The sequence below is a fragment of the Natrix helvetica genome (assembly GCF_964273705.1).
Source record: "Natrix helvetica genome assembly, chromosome: 4".
Taxonomy (NCBI): Eukaryota; Metazoa; Chordata; class Lepidosauria; order Squamata; family Natricidae; genus Natrix; species Natrix helvetica.
In genome coordinates, this window is record NC_138550.1 from 122,495,640 (window position 1) to 122,517,714 (window position 22,075).

Genomic DNA, 22,075 nt, shown 5'->3' on the forward strand with positions numbered 1-22,075 from the left:
GAGGATATGCCAACAGCATTCCCTAGGATGTGTGGGTCTCGGGTAAAAGTTCGGGAGAACGAGCTCCTGGGCCCTGTGAAAGTAGGAATTGATATTCAGGATAAACGACGGGTCCAGTCGGAGAATGACCCTGTCACTATGGATGAGGCACAAATCCTCCCTTGACAGGGCTGCCAGTTCTGACACCCTCCTCGCTGAAGTAATGGCGACGAGGAAGGCCATCTTGACGGAAAGGTGCCTGATGGAAGAAGATTGGAGAGGTTCAAAGGGTGGTTCTGAGAGCACCCTGAGAACAACAGCGAGGTCCCAGGAGAGGTAACGATGGATCACCTGCGGCCACAGATTCAATGTACCCTTAAGTAAGGCCCGTATGCTGGGGTGACAACTGAGCAATTGGGAACAGTCTACGGATATTACAGTAGCCAGTGCAGAGACTTGGCGTCATAAGGTGTTTGGAGCTAGTCCTTTGTCGAATCCCTCTTGGAGGAAATCCAGTATTTGAGGGAGAGACGTGGAAATTGGTTCTAGTGATGTGAGCTGCATAAGGTAGAGAAGGCAGACCACGTGGCTCGTAGATACTGGTGGTGGAATGGCTCCGGGCCACCTGGATGGTACGAATGACCTGCCTCGAGAACTTGGCTTGAGCTCGGAGATCCCTCTCAAGTGCCAGGCGGTCAGATTGAGCCACTGGGGCTCTGGATGTTGCATGACCCCCTGGCTAAGGGAGACCAATTCCCAGGGAATTCTCCACGGCTGGCTGACCAAGAGGTTGGTGAGGTCGGCAAACCAAGTTCTTCGTGGCCAGTAAGGAGCCACCAGCAGCACTTCTGCTTATTCCAGCAGAATCTTCCTGATGACTCAAGGAAGTAGAGGCAAAGGCGGGAAAGCGTAAAGCAGGGCCATGGGCCAAGGGCAGTTGAGCGCATCTACCCCTTCCACCTGTGGCGAGCTGTACCTGGTGAAAAAGCGGGAAAGTTGGGCGTTCTCCGGAGTAGCAAAAAGGTCAACAAGTGGGGTGCCGAACATGAGACACAGCTGACGGAACAGGTTTGGATGGAGACATCACTCCGACTAATCCAGAGTGGCCCTGCTTAACCAATCCGCCTGAACGTTGTTTATTCCCGATGTGTTCTGCTCTTATGGAACTCACATGATGCTCTGTCCACCGTCTGAGCACATCCGCCTCCACCATCAGCGCGTTGGGTCTGGTGCCGCCCTGGCGATTGATGTGATGCTTTTGCCGCCATATTGTCCGTCCGGACAAGCACACGGCGCCCCTATAGGTCTGACTGGAACTTGCGCAGAGCAAGGTGGACCGCCCTCAACTCCAGCCAATTGATGTTATGGATGAGCTCGTTGGCGCCACCTTCCTTGCTTTACCTTGTTGTGGAGTTGAGCACCCCAACCGAAGAGGCTGGCATCCGATGTGAGGATCACGCGTTTGGGTTCCCAGAACATTGAGCCCTTCATCAACGCTGGCGTCTGCCACCATCAGAGGGAGTGTAGTACTTTTGGCGATGGGCGAACGCGGGCCCTGGAGTTTCTGGCATTGGCTCTCTGCGATAGAAAAAGGAACCATTGCAACTCTCTTGCGTGCAGCCTTGCCCATGGAACAATTGCCAGACAAGAAATCATCTTGCTCAGCAATTGCGACAGCAGGACTACGGGGAGAGTGGGAGGCTGTTGAACCTGCTGCACCAGCTCTTGGAGGCTGCGAATCCGATCTGGTGACAGGGACATGAGGCATGATAAAGTGTCGATCACTGCTCCCAAGTGTAACACTCGTGGAGGGAATGAGATGACTCTTCTTGTGGTTGATGGTAAACCCATGGTACTGCAGGAGTAGAACCCCCTCCTCTCCTACCCCAGGAGAACCGGTTCTATGGTGACTTTCAGGTCCCGCTGCACTTGCATGTGGGACGACAACTGGATCAAAATGTCATCCAGATAACATTGTAGGTGAATGGGGCGCTTTCGGAAGTCCGCTGGCACTGCGGCCAGTATCTTTGTGAAGGCCCTCAGGGCTGATGACAGGTGGAAGGGGAGGGCCCGATACTGGTAATGCCGGCCGGCATAATAAAACCGCAGGAAATCACCTGTGGGCCAGTCTTATCAGAATGTAGAGGTAGGCCTCCTGCAAGTCGATGGAAGTCATCAGATGCCCTGGCCGAAGGCTGCCCAGAATTGACTGGAGGGACTGCATCTTGAACTTCTGGTTGGCAAGATGATAATTGAGCTTCTTCAAGTCTAAGATGGCCCTCTACCCTCCTGAGCTTTTGGGAACCAGAAAGAGGATGGAGTAGAACCCCCTCCTCTCCTACCCCAGGAGAACCGGTTCTATGGCCATTATTTCTATCAGATGGCGAATCTCTGTCTCCATGAGCCCCCTCTTGATGGCACACCTGGGGGGTGGGACAACGAATGAAATGATGGGGAGGAAAGGAAACGAACTCTAGGATGAAGCCGAGCCTCACTGTTTGCAGTATTCACACATCTGACGTGATCATCTCCCAACGGTCTGCAAACAGTTGAAGCCGACCCCCTATGGGGGTGTGAGACCTGTCATTTGTTGCGGCGGAAAGGCTTGTTGGCTGATCCGCGCAAAATGGGCGTCTAGAGAAGGACTGGTGACGGGCCCTGTCCCTAAAAGGTTGCCTATCCTGGTCTCATTCAGAGTCCTGTGCATAGGGGCATTGGAAGGAGGTGGAGGAGGAATTAGATGGCGAGTCAGCGGCTCGAAAGGACTGGTTAGAAATAAAAAGTAGCTTACTAAAAGGAAGAAGTCCTGCGGTCCGGTTTACATGAAACGGAAGGCATAACCTTCCACTTGTCCTTGTTTTCAATAAGGACAGAATCTAGGGCATCTCCAAACAACTTGCCACCCTTGAAGGGAGCAGACACGAGCTTCCATTTAGATTTCATGTCTGCATTCCAATGGCGGAGCCATAAGAGCCGGCGGGAGGTGATGTTAGAGGCCATGGCTCTGGAAGCAAACTTTGCTGCGCTAAGAGGTGCACCTGAGGTGTATTCAGCTGCCACCATTAGTTTGTTAACATCCTGGTGGAGCCTGGTATCACCCTGGGGAATAAGGGTGAGCAGTTGATGCAACCAGGAAATAGAGGCCCTGCTAAAGAAGAGAGGTCGAAGTGGAAGCTTTAATGGCCCACGCTGCAGCCTGGTGGGTCTTATGACAAGCCCTATCCGTTCTCTTATCTTTCGCCTTGAGCCCTTCCAAGAGATCTGAGGAAAGGATGGAGTTAGAGGTCAGGGCCACCACCGGAGCATCGACCTCCAGTAATTTGAGTAGATCCTCCATGCCAGACTCTATGGCGTAAAGCCGCTTGTCATTACCCCCTGGGGTCACCCAGGTCCCTGGCTGCACCCACTGGCGTTGGACAACGCCCTTGAATAACTTGGGCACAGGCACCAGGTCCTGAGCTTGAATGGTCTCATCAAACCCCCCACTGGGGTCAGCAGGCTCGGTAGCCTCCTGAGTAACGGTGGGGGTCGCCTCGTGGTGAGTAATGACTTTTGCCTTGTGTAATATAGACTTAAATAGCAAAGGTTTGAACAGCCCAATGAAGACGGGCTTATCAGTTACCAAACCCTCGTCCTCAGACAGATCTGGTTCAGCCAGATCCTCCCCCTCTATGACCGATTCGGCACTGACCACAGAGGGGGGAGGCGAGGAAGGTCTGGGAGTCTTAGACTTGCTCTTGAGCCCCTAGCCCTATTTTTCAGCACGTTCTTTGAGGCCCTGGGCAATGCCCTGGGATATTGCGGAAGCAATCACCTCTCTCATTTCGGCTGAGAGAGCTGCTCCCTGGTCCTCCACTGGGTGGGTCCCCTCTCTGGAAGTAGAATGTGAGGCCGGCCTACAAAGCACAGAAGGAGGGGGAGAATCCTCATCTTCCACTACCCCATAGTCAGAGATCTGCACCCCCACCAAAAGAAGGGGAAGGGGACCTGGACCCTCCATATGAGTGTTCTGCAGAGAGCTCCTGTGGTTCTCCCCCACAGGAGGAAGGGGGAGGGGCTGGTTGGGAAAGGCCCTGACTCCCCGGGGACACAGGTGGGTCCGCACGATGGACCTGAGCCACTGTAATGGCTTGCCTCTAAACCCTTTCAAATTAGGGCTTTTTGGTGCCTGGCATCCACCTTATCCCGTCCTGCAGACTCCTTCCTGGAGTAAGGATGTCTACCAATCTCCTTTATAGCTTCTCTGGCCGCCCTGCCTGCCCTTCTACTATAGGGCCTATCCACCCCAGTGGAGGGCCCTTGTTCAGGAGCTTTGGCAATGGAATCTGTGTCCATGATGCCCGAGATACCGACAGCCAAGTCTGACAAATTGCAGGCCTGGGAGAAGATGATGAATTCCGCCCACGCACTCACTCAGGCTGAGGCGCTGTGGTCAGAAGGAGGGGGAGGACTCTGTTGGGACCCCAGGTGGAACTTGCCACTAGCAGGGGAAAGGTTTGTGGATGATGGCAGCCGCCAAGGCTTCTGAACGCCCGAGCACTTGCCTGCAGGAAGATGAAGAGGATCCGCTGTGTCCTGGAGCTCTGGCAGCAAGGAGCGGCAATCCGGCTTTTTGGCGGGAAAAAACTGCCTTCAAAATTGCCACTGCCACTTCCCAAGATGGCCGTGCCCAGCGAGAAAACACGCAGCGCGTGTCTCTTCGTTGTGTGACCCGCTGAAGCTGTTGGATGTGCCTCCTGAATGCCGGACGGGCCGCCAAAGCTTCGGACAGTCCCACCGGTGAAGAGCAGCTGGGCAGCGGTACTGTGGAGATGGGCCGCCTGGGAGGCTGAGAATCACACCCCTCCATCCAGAGTGAAAACCGGCTTCTCAGGGCAAGGCAATCAAGACAGCGAAGCAAGGAAGTCTAAATTAACTAAAAAGGAAAGGTAAAACAATAAAGAGCTATGCTAAGGGATTAGTACTTGTAATTATTTCAGCTAAGGCTGTGAATACATCCGATGCACTGAATTGAAAAACTGAGGATGGAAGGAGCCAGAGGTCGTGGCCAAAGAATTTAAATCCAGTCCTTGGGCAGTGGGACAGAATTTAACCCTTGCTTGGACACTCCAAGCAGTGCACTGGAGAATAGAGTTGCCGTTTCTTCAGTTTAAAAAAAGCTCTACTAGCATCTGAGGTAGAAGAATTGTGGGGACAAAACTGGAGATAGAAGTATTATATAAATTGTTCTGAGCTTTGCTAGAGAAAAGACAAAGAAATACAATGAATGAATAAATAATTCATTGCAAAAATAAAGTAAAATCATATTTGGAGCAGGAACAGGATAGAAACAGGATAACACAGGATACTAAATTTAGGAATATAAAACCTAATACAATATGTAGCCAGGATAGATGTCAATGTGCCTGTATTCAGAAACAGCAGCATATGCTGTTACTATTCAGAACTTTTGCATATCATTAATAACTGAAAATACTCAACTCATTGCAATTTCCATCAGCAAAGCAGAACTTGCTATTTGAATCAGTAACTGATCCAGCCATTAGTTTCCGAGGAGGCATTGTAGCTAGTTCTTGGTTATTGACTGCCTATTTTAGCAACCATTCAAACTTATGATGGCTCTGAAAAAGTACTCCTCAAACATGTTGATTATAGCAACCTTGGCCTCATGAGATTGGTATTTGTGAGCTTCACAGCCGGCTTACGACAAGCAAAGTCAATTGAGAAGCAGCAATAAATTTTAAGTCATAGTCACCACTCTATATGGTGTAAGGTAAATTCACTTAACAACTGTAACAGAACTGATGTCATAATTCTGCCACAGTCATGTAATGATTTGCTTAACGACCATCTTAGCAATAGAATTGCTGTTCCGAACAATTGCAGTTATTAAATAAGGACTACCTGTATAATTACCCATTTTGACATAGCTCTTCTCTATCAGTTATAGCTAAGATGACTTTTACAAAAATTTAATGCCAAAGAATAGAGCTAAAATGTTAAATTTCTCTGAAAAGGGCAGAGAGACCAATTTGTGGAAACAGTGTAACACTTTTATTCCCAATTATAATAGTGATATTAAATTTAACAAGACAAATATAGATATTTCAAAGATCAAACAAGAAATTTAAAACGAAAGCACATAAGTTTTTTTATAAAATGAAAGCATGTTAAATTCAATAATGCAACTAATGCTAGAAATTAAAATGTATGCTAACTGCCAGAAGGCATATTTGATGTACCCAGCTGGACTGTGAAGGTGAGACTAAATGTAAACAACTTCTACTGTGAAAAACCCTTCCAAGATTTTGATTGCAATAGGGTAGAAGAAATAGAAAACTAACATAGCAAAATAGCCAATAGAGTTCTCTTAGCGAGTCAAATAATCACACTTACCCTAACATTTATACATATTAGTCAGAAAAGAGTCAAGTTACTATATACATATATGTATTATTACATAAGTATTATATATTATGTTATGTAATTATATAATACGTAGTAAATTATGAATTTTTTGTCAGACTGGATCACCCAAGAGGAACAATATAATCCAGCTTCACTAAATTTGTGTTTTTTAAATAGAATACACTCTGCAGTTACTTTATTATGTCAAGTATTTCAGGGACTTTTACTATTCTTTGTTCCTCAATTATATTATGCTCTCCCTAGAAATTCTAGAATTTTCACATTTTATAAAAGAAGTGGAAATAATAAATTCCAAATCCAAATCCTAGAAATCTACAATCCTTTCCCCAATCTTTCATCAATAGATTTTAATAATGTTTTCTGAAAATAAAAAAATACAATACTTCTGCAGAAAATAAAACTGATGCAAGGGAATATATTAATATATTTGGTTACTTTACAATTTGCTTTTATCTATCAAAGCTAAATAAATACTTTGTAAATTAACTACTATCCAAATTAAAACAGCAAATATATGTAACAAGAACAGTCAGTCATTTCTATACAACCGGCACAGTTGGTTTTTATTGTGATTTGAGCAGAAGTAACATTACGAGCAATCCTCCTTTAAAGATTGCCTCATTTAGTAACTGGTTACAATTATGAAAGTGATGAACTTTACAACCAATCCTTGCATTTATGATCATTGCAGGTCTGTAAAACAAATGAAAGCTAAAGTAAGTTTGTAAGCAGTCATGGTTTCATTTAGTCATCAATTTGTGAGCTATTTGAGAATCTGATTAAATAAGCACTATTTAATTAATAATCTCTTTTGAATTATTATCTTTTGATTATCGGAGACTATGAAAGTTTGTGCTGTTAGGCTAGAACAGGGGTGGCGAACACGCGGCTCACGAGCCGCATGCGGCTCCCGGCCAAAATAAATGAGGCTCTTTGCCTCTTATCATTATTTAGTATACTGTGGCTCGGATCGCGCGCTCCCTTTCGGAAGCTGGGGAGGTCCTTTGCAGGCAGCTAGAATGGGCCGCCTGCAAAGGACTTCCCCAGACTTGCTTTGAGGAGCACGGGGCGACTGAGGCTAGTTGTGAAGCCCCAAAGCCCCCACCGCCACCGGAAGAACTGCTGCCACCTCCTCCTCATCCTCCTCTAACAGGCAGCACTGCCGGATTTGCCGCCCAGCGCTGCGGCTGAGATGAAGCCGCCAAAGCTCCAGCCGGCATCTCCGCGCGTGGCAGCGGCGCCTCCCCTCCGCTCGGAGCAGCTGAGCTCAGTCAGCGCTGGGTTACCCCTGCCCCCTCCTCCTCCTCCGCCGTGCTTTTGAGGAGCCAGTAGGAAGGCGGGGGGGGAGCAGGGGAAAAAAATCCTCATGGCTCCTCAAAAGCACGGAGGAGGGGGAGGGGGCAGAGGTAACCCAGCGCTGAGCTCAGGAGCAAATCTGGTGATTCTGTTGGAGGAGGAGGAGGAGGAGGAGGTAGCAGCAGTTATTCTGGTGGCAACTCGTACTCGTCGGCATCTTCAGCAGAAGCCCTGCCCACAATGAAGAAAGCAAAGATGGAGCAGATCCACGCAGATGACGTCGCTGCAACATGACTGGAGGAGGAATTCTGGGAGTTGAAGTCCACAAATGTTAAAGCTGTCAGGTTTGAAGACCCCTGGGGGTTTTTTTCCCTAAAGGGTTAGGGGTGCAAGGGTCTTGTAACTTGACAGCTTTAAGAGTTGCGTGCTTCAAATGCCAGAGTTTCTGAGCCAACATTTTGGTTGCTAAGCAGGAGCGTTGTTAAGTGATACTGATATTATATAACACTTTGAATTAAGCGGGTACCTTGAAGAAACATAACTTTGAGTTTCAAATAATACTGATTTCGTTGTTGTCTTAGGTGACATCTGTGAAAAAAATTCGGGTGCTCAGGCATGAAAATGTGCCGCTCAAACACTATACTTTTCTGCTCACATCGAAAAAAAATTAGAGGGAACATTGCTTCCGGGTCTGTTTTGGCAGGTCACTGCGTGGTGTGGCTCTCTGACTCTCACAGTTTAAAATTTTGGCTCTTTTTGTCGAACTTGATCGCCACCCCTGGGCTAGAATAAGAGTGCTGTTCCTCTTTCTTTTTGCTGTTTATTCTTTTGCTGCTTTGTTTAATAGTTTAAAAACTGTGTGCTGCTGCCTCCCAAATTCTTTTGTTTATTAGTTTTATGAAGCCACGCAGAAAAGTCTAGCAACTACCATAATTATTTTGAGGCAGCTTAGTCTAAGGAGCTTCTGGGATAAAATAGTTTCAAGGAAGTAGCAGCATTTCTTTCTTGTTATAACTGACTGGATATTTTGATTTAGACAGCAAGATGATGTTTAATACATCAGTTGTCTGAAAAATCCAGACATCCATATGAAAAGAACAACAATGCAAAAGCCACTTTATTGTAAAGTAGAATAATATAATTAATAATATAATTAATCAAGGAGAGAAGCAACTTAGAACTGAGGAGAAATTTCCTGACAGTGAGAACAATTAATCAGTGGAACAGCTTGCCTCCAGAAGTTGTGAATGCCCCAACACTGGAAGTCTTTAAGAAGATGTTGGATAGCTATTTGTCTGAAACGGTATAGGGTTTCCTGCCTAGGCAGGGGGTTGGACTAGAAGACCTCCAAGGTCCCTTCCAACTCTACTATTGTATTGTATAATTATGGCATTGGAAATGACCACAGAGATCATTTAGTCCAACCCATTGTTCAATGAAGGATCCACTAGCATATTTATAACAAATGATCGGGAGACAGGAGCTGATGTCGTAATGGTACGACATGCGATCTTGGAGCTCTGAGATCGCAGTCAATACTTTTGCCGCTGGACGGTCCTTTTGGACCTAAACCGTCCCGAAGAGACTGTGACAGGGAAGAATACCTCTTGCTGATCTCAGGGACATTGCAAAGTCCCTGATTGATCCAAGAGAATCTATTCTTGCCGGCGACAGAAGCACAGCCAAAAGCTGCTGAAGCTGGGACAGCTCCGCAACGGGAGGAAAGCGGAAAGAGAAAGTGTGTCTATCTGGTGAGGAATTTTTATTGTTATAAAAGAGACTGCCCCCCCAAAAGCAAAGCTAAATTAAACTTAAAAAGAAAAGAAAATAAGCAGTGAAATTAAGCTATATTGGACAGTGTGTTAACCTTTTTTTTAAATGGATGGAAGTTTTGCAAATGTTTCCTACTTTTTAAAGTGAAAGTATTGGTTTTTCTTCTTTTTCTTTTTTTACCTAGGATTAAATCTTTTTCTTTATTTTTATAATATTGGTTTGGATGGGTTTTTTCTCTTTATTTTGCTCCATTTAAGATTTTTGCTTGTTTTCAGCCTGGAATATAAAGAAGATATAAAAGGAATATAAAGAGGGTAGTAACATCAGAGGGAAAAGAAGTTACACTGCCAGTTGGAGATTGGAGGTTGAGTCCTGGAAATATTGCTTTCTCTTTTTTCTCTTTGATCATTTTGACTTTGCACTTCAAAGGCTTCAGCTTGTTTACAGAAGAGATAAGGAGAAGAGCATGGATTGTTTATACAGGTGCTCTTTGGATGCTTCTTTGGCAACTGAAGAGAAGTGAAAACAAAACCTTGTTTTGAAACTAGAATCGCAGTGTTTACTAGTTGGAAGTATGGCACAACACCAAAAAGAAACCATAACATTGCAACAGATTATGTTCGAAATGCAAAAAATATTAGAAACAACAGAGAGATTGAGAAGAGATTGGAAAATATAGATTGTAATGCAGTAATATTCGATGGAAAAATGAAGATATCCAGCAAATGGAAAAAGTGGAGGTTATAGTCCTAAAAACCCAAGGGAAAAATGAACAAAGAGGCAAGATAATTGTGGATACTGACAGTGAACTGAGCGTGGTTGGAGATGGAAAGAGTGGAACATGGAAAGGGAATATAGATGGAAAGGAGCTCTACCCCTGATTTCAAGGTATAGAAGAAGAAAAAAGAGGAGAATTGATGGATTCAAAGAGAGAAACTTTGACAAAAGCACTACTGATAATCAAAGATAAGCTGATTAAAGAAGGTGATGGAGGGTCTCGAGATTTTACAAGATATACAAAAAGCAACAAGTTGCAAAGAGAAGTCCACACAAATTTGATTAAGGAAATAACCAGAAGACTAATTCCACAAATGGCAAAAGACATAAGTCTGCACTATTACTGGAAAGACACAGGTTGAGATATGAAAGCTAAAAAAATATTAGTCAAATTTAGTTAAAATTAGAGCATTATGTTAAAAATGAAGTGATAATGGATATAGTTAGATAAATAATTGATAATGATAACAATGTACACACATGTATTGGTTTGATAAGACAAAATTTGGTATAAATTCTAAATAGTGATCATGAAAGGAAGATTAGAAACTCTGTTATGTATACAAGCTTATAATATTTTTTTTAAAAGAGTCAAATGTAGTTAAACTAAGACCAAAAAAAAAAAATGAAATGATGACGGATATTGTTAAATAAATGATTGGTAATGATAATGTAATATTTGTATTGACATGATAAAAGGGAAATTGGATATAAATTGTAAACAGTGATTAAGAAAGGAGGCCTAGAAACTTTGTTATTAAACATAATTAATTTTTATTTAGAAAGTGTCATAAAGATGTAATGTTGCTGGATGATATTGAAAATAGATAACGGAATGTCATCATGTGATTTTGCTTTAAATTTTGGAATATTTTATATAAAGGGACGTAAAAACAATCAGTCATATGAAGATTGAGGTATGATGATAGTAATATATATAAATATATTTGATTTAAAACATATAACTTGATATGAATTGTAGGTGATTACTGTGGAAGGGATGCATGAAAGCTCTTTGTAACCAATTGACACACTCTTTACAATTTGTAATGGAAGATATTTTTGTGGTGTTTGTTGTGTTTGTCTGTGTTTATTCAAAAATAAAAGATTATAAACAACAACAACATGATCATCCAGCCTTTGTCTGAAAACCTACTGTAAAAGAGAACTCACTATATCATGTAGCAGTCTGTTTCACTGGCTGGTAGCTTGTACCTTTACAAAGTTCCTCCCAATGTCTAGTTGAGCTTAGGTTCTTATAATTTTAATCAACTGGTTCTGATACTGTCCTTTGAGCAATGGAAAGTATCTTCACTCCCTCTTCTGTATACACAATGCTTAAGATATCTGTTTTTTTTAATACCCCAAAATATCATTTTGTTTTTTCAGCAGTTGCATCATTAGTTATGATAAATATTAAGTAGTTTCTCATTAATAGCATGGAAATAACACAAGTTGTCAGGAGTCATATTGAAAAATGTAATATAAGATATCAACACGGAGTGATGTAATTTGGGCAGATGATGCAAATAAAATGGCTCTTGAGAAAAGAAACATTGTTTGATTTCCTTTAGTAAAATGTTTTGCAACAATCAATTTAAGGCAGAAACTTGGGGCACACTTTTACATGAAAAGATTTAATACTAGATAAAGATTTAGCATAAAAATTGAAAGAAAAAAGGGAGCACGTTAACAGAGCTTCTGGACAAAATGCAACATAGTCCACAGAATTACCTTGATTCGGGATATTTAGTTAGTGTGGCCAAGCTGCTGGTGTACATGTGCCCACCCACGTCAATATGAACCGGTGCATTAGATTTTGTGAGTTGTGCTGGTGTGGGGATGCCTTGATTGTTCAAAGGAGATGCAGGGGACCTAGTGATCAGAGGTCTTGACATATTGGGCCGACTGTCCTGTAAAGAGACACAAAGTATGTTAGGGATCTGAGCTATTTTAGGAAAGCTAACAGTAAAATAACAGTAATCATAATAACAGTAATGAATAAAAATATCATATTTAGGAGTGAATAAAACAAAAATATACCATCAATTTATATATTTAAATATATTTTAAGACTCATTTAGTTTTAAAAGTTGAAATTTAGGTGCACTACTATTGTAACGTCCAATAGATATTTGTGGCATTTAAACCTACATGATGGTAAGGCAGTATTTTCAGGCTTTTGGCTAAAAACAAAAACCGATCAATGCTTTATTGCAGAGGCTGGTTACATCATTAATGTCTACTGATTTAGCACCCCAGTTCAAAAATAGTTTCCAGGAAGGGGGAGAGGAAGCTGTCTGTTGTGTCCCAAACCGTTCTATCTCCTAAGCAGTTAGAATAGGTAAATACAAACCCTCAGCTCTTCCATTCTGCCAACTCTTCTCTTGAATTTCCAAGTCACATATCACGCAAAGAGTTGAGGAAACACCTGGACTAGCCAACTGTTCATGTACTGTAAAACATGGGGCACCGAAAGCCTTTGAGAAAGACATTTTCCATGTAAATATTAAACAAGTTGTGACAGATGCCCCTCTCTGCCCAAGTAAACCACTATTCCCAGCAGCTTCCCCAAGAAATCTCCAAAAGGAGCACCACAAGCAAATTGCAGATGAAACAAACACCTCAGTCAAACTGGAAATGCAATGTCAGTTAAAAAAAAAAAGCAAGCAGTAGACCTGTGCACAGTTAGGGTGGGGCAGAGGAAAAGGAAGCATTCTGCTGAAGCCAGCAAGGCAGACCAGTTTCACAATTATGGAATGTAAACAGATCTAAATCTGGTCACATTTGTAAGACAGTCTTATTAACTCTTAACACATACTGTCAGTGATGAACTTGGGATATATTGACTGAGTATATCAGCTATACCCTAGAATTTTCAGGAGGGAAAAGTACCATTTTACAGAAAACATGCTGAAGTACAATATATTTAGTTCATGTTGTGATCCATTTAGTTGTACAAACAAAGTAAATAATTTAATAACATTTAAGAGAAAAAAGGAGAACTTCTTAAGTGACCTTGAACATGTGCCTTCTTCTAACTGTGTAGTCATATATGTATCCATTCAAAAATAGGTTTATTGCATTCTCAGTTAATGTAATGGAGATTACTACTGAAAACAATTGAACATTTGTGTTCATTCAGAGATCAGAATTGAAGACTATCTCAAAAGATTTACATGGATTATAGAATAAGAATTATGAAGCAGGACTTCTAGTTCTGAAAAGTGGAATGTTTAAAATAATTCAAATCCCTAAGATTTTTTTTAAAGTATGTCTCCCTCATAGCTGCAAATATCTTTTTGCTAGAATTATGACCCATAACATACAGGTGAAACTCAAAAAATTAGAATATCATGCAAAAGTTCATTTATTTCAACAATGCAACTTAAAAGGTGAAACTAATATATGAGATATGCTCATTACATGCAAAGCAAGATAGTTCAAGCCATGATTTGTCATAATTGTGATAATTATGGCTCATAGCTCATGAAAACCCCAAATCCACAATCTCAGAAAATTAGTATATTACATGCAATCAATAAAACAAGGATTGTACATAGAACAATATTGGACCTCTGAAAAGTATAAGCATGCATATGTACTCAGTACTTGGTTTGGGCCCCTTTTGCAGCAATTACTGCCTTAATGCGGTGTGGCATGGAAACTATCAGCCTGTGGCATTGCTGAGGTGTTATGGAAGACCAGGATGCTTCAGCTTTTCTGCATTGTTCAGTCTCATGTCTCTCATCTTTCTCTTGGCAATGCCCCATAGATTCTCTATGGGGTTCAGGTCAGGTGAGTTTGCTGGCCAATCAAGCACAGTAATCCCACGGTCATTGAACCAGGTTTTGGTGTTTTTGGCAGTTTGGGCAGCTGGAAAATGAAGTCAGCATCCCCATAAAGCTCGTCTGTGGAAGGAAGCATGAAGTGCTCCAAAATCTCCTAGACAGGTAGACAGCTGCGTTGATCCTGGTCTTAATGAAGCACAGTGGTCCAAAGTCCTGTTGCTCCTTGGTCCAAAGTCCTCTTTTCTGATGAGAGCAACTTTTGCCAAAAGCACCAACAGCATCAATGACCGTGGGATTACTGTGCTTGATTGGCCTCTCCATTCTTCCTCCATACTCTGCGTCCTTGGTTTCCAAATGAGATGCAAAAGTTGCTGACTCCATACAGGGTCTTGGTCTTTTCTCAACTTTTACATTATGGACACAATCATATCACCATAGGGTAATCGAGCTAACAAAAGAAAAGTTTTGCTTTTCTTTTTCAATTCACAAAATTACTAACAGTCAGCAGGGCAGCCACTGCAAAAGTACCTGGGATACTGATTCACACTGACGGTCAGCAAGAAACCATAGCTAGACATGACTTAAGTGGCCGATTGTGCTATTGATCCCTCGCTTCCCAAATTGTACACCCTTATTTGATTCAATCCTTGCATAGCATCCGTATCATGCTAAATGCTTACTTTATTATTCTAGAAGGAGGTTGACTAGCAGTCTGATGGCTTGTAAAAGGACTCCAGGCAGAAGAAAACAAGGGCCTTCTTACATTTGGGTTATCCAATTCTTATAGCAAGCAAGAAGGAGCCAGTTTCATTTTGCTCAAATCAAAGACAAATATGAAGACAGGAAACCTAAAGCCATGGTTACTACAAAAAAAGTTACAAACTTTATTAGCTCTGAGAAGCAGAGAATCTATAACAATGATGGCGAACCTTTTTAACCTTTGTTCGGTCTCATGTCTCTCATCTTTCGCTTGGCAATGCCCCATAGATTCTCTATGGGGTTCAGGTCAGGCGAGTTTGCTGGCCAATCAAGCACAGTAATCCCACAGTCATTGAACCAGGTTTTGGTGCTTTTGGCAGTGTGGGCAGGTGCCAAGTCCTGCTGGAAAATGAAGTCAGCATCCCCATAAAGCTTGTCTGTGGAAGGAAGAATGAAGTGCTCCAAAATCTCCTGGTAGACGGCTGCGTTGACCCTGCACTTAATGAAGCACAGTGGACCAACACCAGCAGATGACGTGGCTCCCAAAATCAACACAGACTGTGGAAACTTCACACTGGACTTCAAGCATCTTGCAGTGTGTGCCTCTCCATTCTTCCTCCATACTCTGGGTCCTTGGTTTCCAAATGAAATGCAAAAGTTGCTCTCATCAGAAAAGAGGACTTTGGACCACTGAGCAACAGACCAGGTCTGTTTTTCTTTAGCCCAGGTAAGAAGCTTCTGACGTTGTTTGTTGTTCAGGGACGGCTTGACAAGAGGAATATGACATTTGAAGCCCATGTCCAGGATCCATCTGTGTGTGGTGGCCCTTGATGCACTGACTCCAGCCTCAGTCCACTTCTTGTGTAAGTCCCCAACACTTTTGAATGGCCTTTTCCTGACAATCCTCTCCAGGCTGCGGTCATCCCTGCTGCTTGTGCACCTTTTTCTTCCACACTTTTCCCTTCCACATAACTTTCTATTAATGTGTTTGATATGGCACTTTGGGAACATCCAACTTCTTTTGCAATTACCTTTTGAGGCTTTCCCTCCTTATGGAGGGTGTCGATGATGGTTTTCTGCACAACTGTCAGGTCAGAAGTCTTTCCCATGATTGTGATTCCTACTGAACCAGACTGAGAGACCATTTAAAGGCTCAGGAACCCTTTGCAGGTGTTATGGCTTAATTAGCTGATTAGAATGGGACACTTTGAGTTTAGAATATTGCACCTTTTCACAATATTCTAATTTTCTGAGATTGTGGATTTGGGGTTTTCATGAGCTGTAAGCCATAATCATCACAATTATGACAAATCACAGCTTGAACTATCTTGCTTTGCATGTAATGAGTCTATCTCATATATTAGTTTCACCTTTTAAGTTGCATTACTGAAATAAATGAGCTTTTGCACGATATTATAATTTTTTGAGTTTTACCTGTGAGTGTATGATGTAGACCTCCATATCAGCTGAATCATTTGGATCATTTCTGGTTAAAATAGGCACATTGTTCTATTGAACAAGCCACTATAAGATATTGCAAATAAGTAAATGTATAAATAGAAAAAAATACTTAATTATAACATTTTATATCAAGTTCTTTCAAAAGAATGGCAATTATTTTCCATAATTAAAGGTAGGTTAATTAAGGATTCCAGATCCCAGAAAAACAGCAATGTAACTCTAGATCCAAGTAATGAATTCCAAAGAGAGCAAACAATCAAATCTCTGTAAAGAACAATATATTCGGGTACTTCTACTTATCCCTATTAGCACACTACTATGAACATAGGATCTGGAAATGCTGGAAAGACCTATCTGGAAATAAACTAGTTTATTTATCAAGCAATCATTGGTGTGGGAAGACTGTTACCAGCATGTAAGATGTGATTATATGCTTAGGAAAGGAGATGACACTGATAAAGTATAAAGTTTAGCAATATCACGAAGTAAAATTAAATGTATTTGGAGACGAGAAATGATTTCACACAAAATGATCACAAGCAAAGAAAAAAATTGTCCTATAGAAAAAAACATAATTTCCTTTATAAAACTTTTTTTTCCTAATAAACAGATCACAATTAAGCTTTGGATAACTACATCACAAAGTATTCACTGTCATATTCCACCATAACGTATTTTCAATTTATTAGTAGAATATAAACCATGATACAAATTCCAGAATTGAACTTATTCAGTTAGACAAAACTAATTGTAGTACATCCTTTTAAATAATCATAAAATGTATCATTTTTAATAAAACTTTATAAGAACTAAAAGCAAATTATCACGTGACCTGACCAGTTTATGACAATTTTTAGCACAATCTTTTAAGATAATCATGTGGCTAAGTGAATCTTTTTGAACACAGTTGTTAAGCAAATCATGTGATCATTAAGTGAATCTGGCTTTCCCCATTGACTTTGCCTGCCTGCTGAGGTGGTTACAAATGGTGATCACATGACCTCGGAATGGTGTGACTATTATAAGTACATGCCAGTTGCCAAGTGCCTGCACTTTGATCATGTGGAGGTTCTGCCATAGCCAACTGTCACTAAATGAATGGTTTAAGGCAAGGATTACTTGAACGCCAGTTCTAAATTTCTTACACATTGTTCAGTCTTATTTCTATGATATTTTTAAAGAAATGGTGAAATAAAGAGTTTAGCCTTGGTAAAAGACTTTGCCAACACATTAAAAACCTCTGGAATTTCAGAGGCCTCAAAAACATTGGAGCCAAGCAACAAACATAACAAATGTTTAATGGCATCTGTTCAGCCATTTTAGGTAAACTGAATTGAAAACTTATAGAAGTAGAGCAGATCCTAAATGTTTTGGAGGATTTTTCAATGGATATGACTGGTGTTCCTGCTGAAGCCTTAACTTTACTATGCAATACAGGTAGTCTCTGACATACTTTGAATGACTATTCAAACTTGTGACAGTGCTAGAAAAAATGAACGGATGTTATGGCCCTTACAGTGCCCCCGTGTCAGGTGATCAAAACTTGCCCCCCCCTACTTAAAATCTCAAGGGCAGTTCCAACCCTATCTTCCCCCCACCCCTTCCCTTTTGGATGCCCTGCACTCTATGACATACCCCTGCTGCCCCTTGCTACCCTTCGCCATTTTCTTCCTTCTGCTGCTGGTCCAGGATCCAGGCCCTAGGTGAAAAGTGTAGTGCTGGGATTCATGTGGTGAGCATCATAAGGCAGCAGCCCTGTTTATCACCAGGTGATGCAACTCCAGCAGTGATGAAGGTGAAGGCTGTGTGGGAGTTGCTGTTTGGGGAGAGGCTTTGCAGAAGGTGCTTTCCAGGGGGGAAGCTTTGCAAGAGCATGCATAGACTGCACTCTTACTTACCAAGCACCTGATGATCCCCAGCCCAGCAGCAGGAGGAAGATGGTGGAAAAGATGAACTGCAGTTGCGAAATTGCAGTGCAACAGGGACCTCAAGTGCAGGGTGGCAAAGGCAACTGTGCTGGGTTTGGCCTGGGGTTTCCTGGTATATAGCAGCTTTGCAGAAATCCCTTGTTGGGCTGGGCTGGGGCTAAGTTTTGCCTTGCAGCTCAGAGGCTTTTTGAATTTCCAGAACCACAGTGGGCCAGGAAGCATGTAAGCCGCAGCATATTCTTTTCCTGGCTTTCCTAGTTTGTACTGCACTGCAGCATGAACTTGTCAATCACGAAGGTCGGCAGTTTGGAGGTTCGAATATTTAGCACCACGTAACGAAGTGAACTCCTGTTACTTGTTCCAGCTTCTGCCAACCTAGCAGTTCAAAAGCATGTAAAAATGCAAGTAGAAAAAATAGGAACCACCTTTGGTGGGAAGGTAACAGCATTCCATGCACCTTTGGCACACATGACCACAGAGATGTCTTCGGGCAGCGCTAGCTCTTCAGCTTTGAAACAGAGATGGGCACCGCCCCCTAGAGTCGGGAGCACATATGTCCGAGGAGAACCCTTACCTTTACTTTTATACGATTATTTATTGAAGGATGAGTTTGCAGCCACTGAGGCCTGAAAAACTGGAGTGGGTCAAGGCAAGCACTGATTTCTTGCTCCTTGCCCTTTATAATTTTCAATTAAGCCTGCATTTATGTTGGAGTGCATAGAAGCAGTGGTGAATACCTCAATAATGGAAACCATGAAATTTAGAGTTTAAAGTATAAATGATACAACACCTCCTAAAAAGAACTTCTCTGATTCTAGCCCTGTCTCCCAACATTACCTTCTCGGCCAAACTAATTTGAGTGTGGTGGCTGAACAACTGCAACAAATTATGGATTTTTTTTTTTTGCCACAGACTGGTTTTAGAGGTAGTCTCAACACAACAATTATATTGGTCACCTTAGCAAATGGCCTTTGAAAGAGGCAATGGGAGAGTCACCAATATTTTGATCTTATGGCATTTTTGACCCCGTAGTTCACCAAAACCTATTGCCTAGCTCCATGAGTTGGGTAATGGAAGCACTGTACTTTAGTGATTGAATGCCTATCCAGGGAAGGATCCCTCACATCAGTGCTGGGGATCTTCTGTTTGGTCCCTCTGCAGTTGTGTTATATGCTTCCACAAGACTCAATATTGTCCCCCATGCTATTTAATATCCATATGAAACCACTGGGAAAAATAATCTAGAGGCTGGAGTGAAGTATCATCAATAAGGAGGTGACACACTCTCTTTTTTCCCTTTGAATCAGGAGTGACAGGGAAACTGCTGCAATTGGCTCAAGGAGATTCAATATGCATGATCGATAAATATTTGATCGAATAATATTCATATCCACAAACTGGCCCCATCCTATTGTTGGATAAATTAGTACTCCCTCTTCAGGACTAGGTATGGGGTTAGGGGTGTTTTGGATGCCAAATTATCACTTAAGTCACTTGTAACTTCAGTGACCAGAAGCAGTTCTATACTTCTACCTAGTATAGGTCAGTAGTGTATGAAATAAGGTCAAGTATCAAAGGGTTACTATATTTATATTATCAAAACAAATTTAATAGAATTTAATTGCTATAGTCATTTTTCTAGTGGTTAGATATGCCTAAAATGTTGCCTAATAGCATGACAAATTACTTTACCCGAATTAAGAAAAAAACCCTGTGAATTACTGCAAAGTGATGTAAAAAATCAGTAGTAAGAAATCTATGGGAAAGAAGGAAAATGTTGCAATAATCCTTTTTTATTTTGCAAGTTGATTTCTCTTTATAGTCATGCAGGTGAACAATGATTTAGCAAGTTTATCATTGTCTAGATCATGTTTCCAATCAGCTTCCAATCAACAAGTTCATACCATTCACACCAGTATTGGTTTCTAAAGATTAACATCACTGAGGTTTAAAAGTTGATTTAATAAGTCTTCCACTGAGAAAGAATGGAAAACCTACTCGAAGGTCACCTAAAATTGATAAAAATAGGTTATCATATATATAACAGGTTTGAGCAGCACTTTGGAGTCGAAGACAAAGGTGCTTCTGAAAGCACATTGGTCCCTCTTTTCTCTGAGAAGTTACAGTGCAATCCTGGGAAAGAACAGTTAAGTTCAAAAGTTGCAGACTGATAATGTGTAACAGTAATTTTATGACCAGAAAAGTCACAATTTGACACTTTGACTTAAGTTTATCTTCCAAGTTGGCTTAGTTCCAGATTCACTGAACTAATAAATATTTTGTTTGATAATTTACCTTAAAAATAACATAGATGAATCATGTTTTTAACTAAAGATATTAAGAAAAATTCTTCGAGTAATACCAAAAACCATAGCTCTGTAATATTGTCACTATTTTTTACTGTTTGTATCCACTGTTTTCTTCCCCAGTATCTTACCTTAGTATGATTAATAATTTTAAAAGAAAATAAATTGATTTTTTCACTATTTAATTCAACCAATCAATGGCAAGTTCTAATGTTTTAGTTAGCCAAAATCTAAAATCAAATTATGTCACTGACAATGAGGTTTATATTTTTCTTTTTTATATAAAAGCAAATCCAACAGGCATTAAGACAAGGTTGATATAACATTTTACTGACATAAACTGATTTCACTGCCACATTGCAGGAAAGTGTGTTTGAGTCCAGGTATTTGTATACTGTCTTGAACTGCATTTCCAAAATATTTTAGAGAAGATAAAAATAGTCATGAAAATTACTTCCAGAATATGGCACAGCTCTCTAAGAAGGTAGAAAAAGAGAGTGTTTTGGCTATTATCCTAGATCAAATAGTTAATCCTGAAAGAGAATCTGGGTGATCAAGCTAAAAGACTTTAACCCAAATACACTTTTCCAGAGCAAGTAAGCTCAGTCATAAAACATTCAGAAGGCTAAGGAATGCTGATAAGCTGAGAAAAAAAATAAGAAGGCTACCTCCCTAGAAATAAAGTATTATGTTCATGAAATACTACCTCTTTGTTCTTTCAAAACCTCATTGTCTTTGTAGTGTTGCTACATTACCTCACAATTACATTTTAAAGCCTTTCTGACCTCACTAGACAATCTATTATATCCAAATACTTGTCTATATTCAATCAAATACCTTGCTGCTGTATAAAATTGCATGCATATTCAAATTTGTTTACTTCCATAAAGGGATTGTAGATCGTCTTCTCCAGGCTTTGTAATCAATAAAACCAATTTGTGGTTCAATGTGATGTATTCTTTCAATTTCCTGATACATTGCCATATATTGTGCTTTAAAATTAAAGGTAAAATTTAATATAACATTTCACAATGTCTTCGTAGATTTATAAATGATGTGTTCTAGTCACTTGCTCTGTGTATATATTAGAAAGTAATGTAAAAGCTTTAAAAATGGGCTAGATTACTAAATTTTGGGGGGATTTTATACTTTAGCAGTTAGCTTTCTATTTTTCCTGTTTTGAGTAATATTAAGCAGAAAATAATCTGTGACTGTATAGAAATAATGAATGATGTTGGTCAGGCAAAGGTCTGTGTAAATGAAAAATTATTGTAACTACCAGAATAAAAAGTTGGTCGAGTAAACTCTATGGTACCCAACAGCAATCAGCAGCTCCATTCTTTAGCCTGAATTGTAACAGCAGTGGATCCACTACTGCAAACAAGGGAACACTATAAGAAGCACATTTGAAAAAGGATTTTTATTACAGTAGAAAACTTCATTTGGAAACTTCATGTTGTTTACCATAAACTGTTATGGTTAAAAAATTGTGAAATGCTATTCTCAGCCCTGAAGTAATATTGCTTCATTCTCAAGGCCATTACCAAGAGTATAAAATTATTGCTGCTTTGTATTTTGCATCCTGGAAACTATTAGGTTTATACAAGACAGCACAAAATCTGCTATCACTGAGGCT

General features: G+C 41.0%; 1 protein-coding gene across 5 annotated transcripts in view; it reads right to left on the reverse strand.

Moving 5' to 3' along the window:
• Positions 1–22,075, reverse strand: part of KCTD1 (potassium channel tetramerization domain containing 1) — a 105,231-nt gene that overhangs the window by 30,536 nt on the left and 52,620 nt on the right. For 4 of the 5 annotated variants that reach the window (XM_081950995.1, XM_081950996.1, XM_081950997.1 and 1 more), the window contains exon 2: positions 11,989–12,167. In XM_081950995.1, the coding sequence (XP_081807121.1) occupies positions 11,989–12,167 (179 nt within the window). Of the gene's footprint in view, positions 1–11,988; positions 12,168–12,610; positions 12,701–22,075 lie in introns of those variants that run through there. The other variant, XM_081950994.1, reaches the window with a different exon arrangement.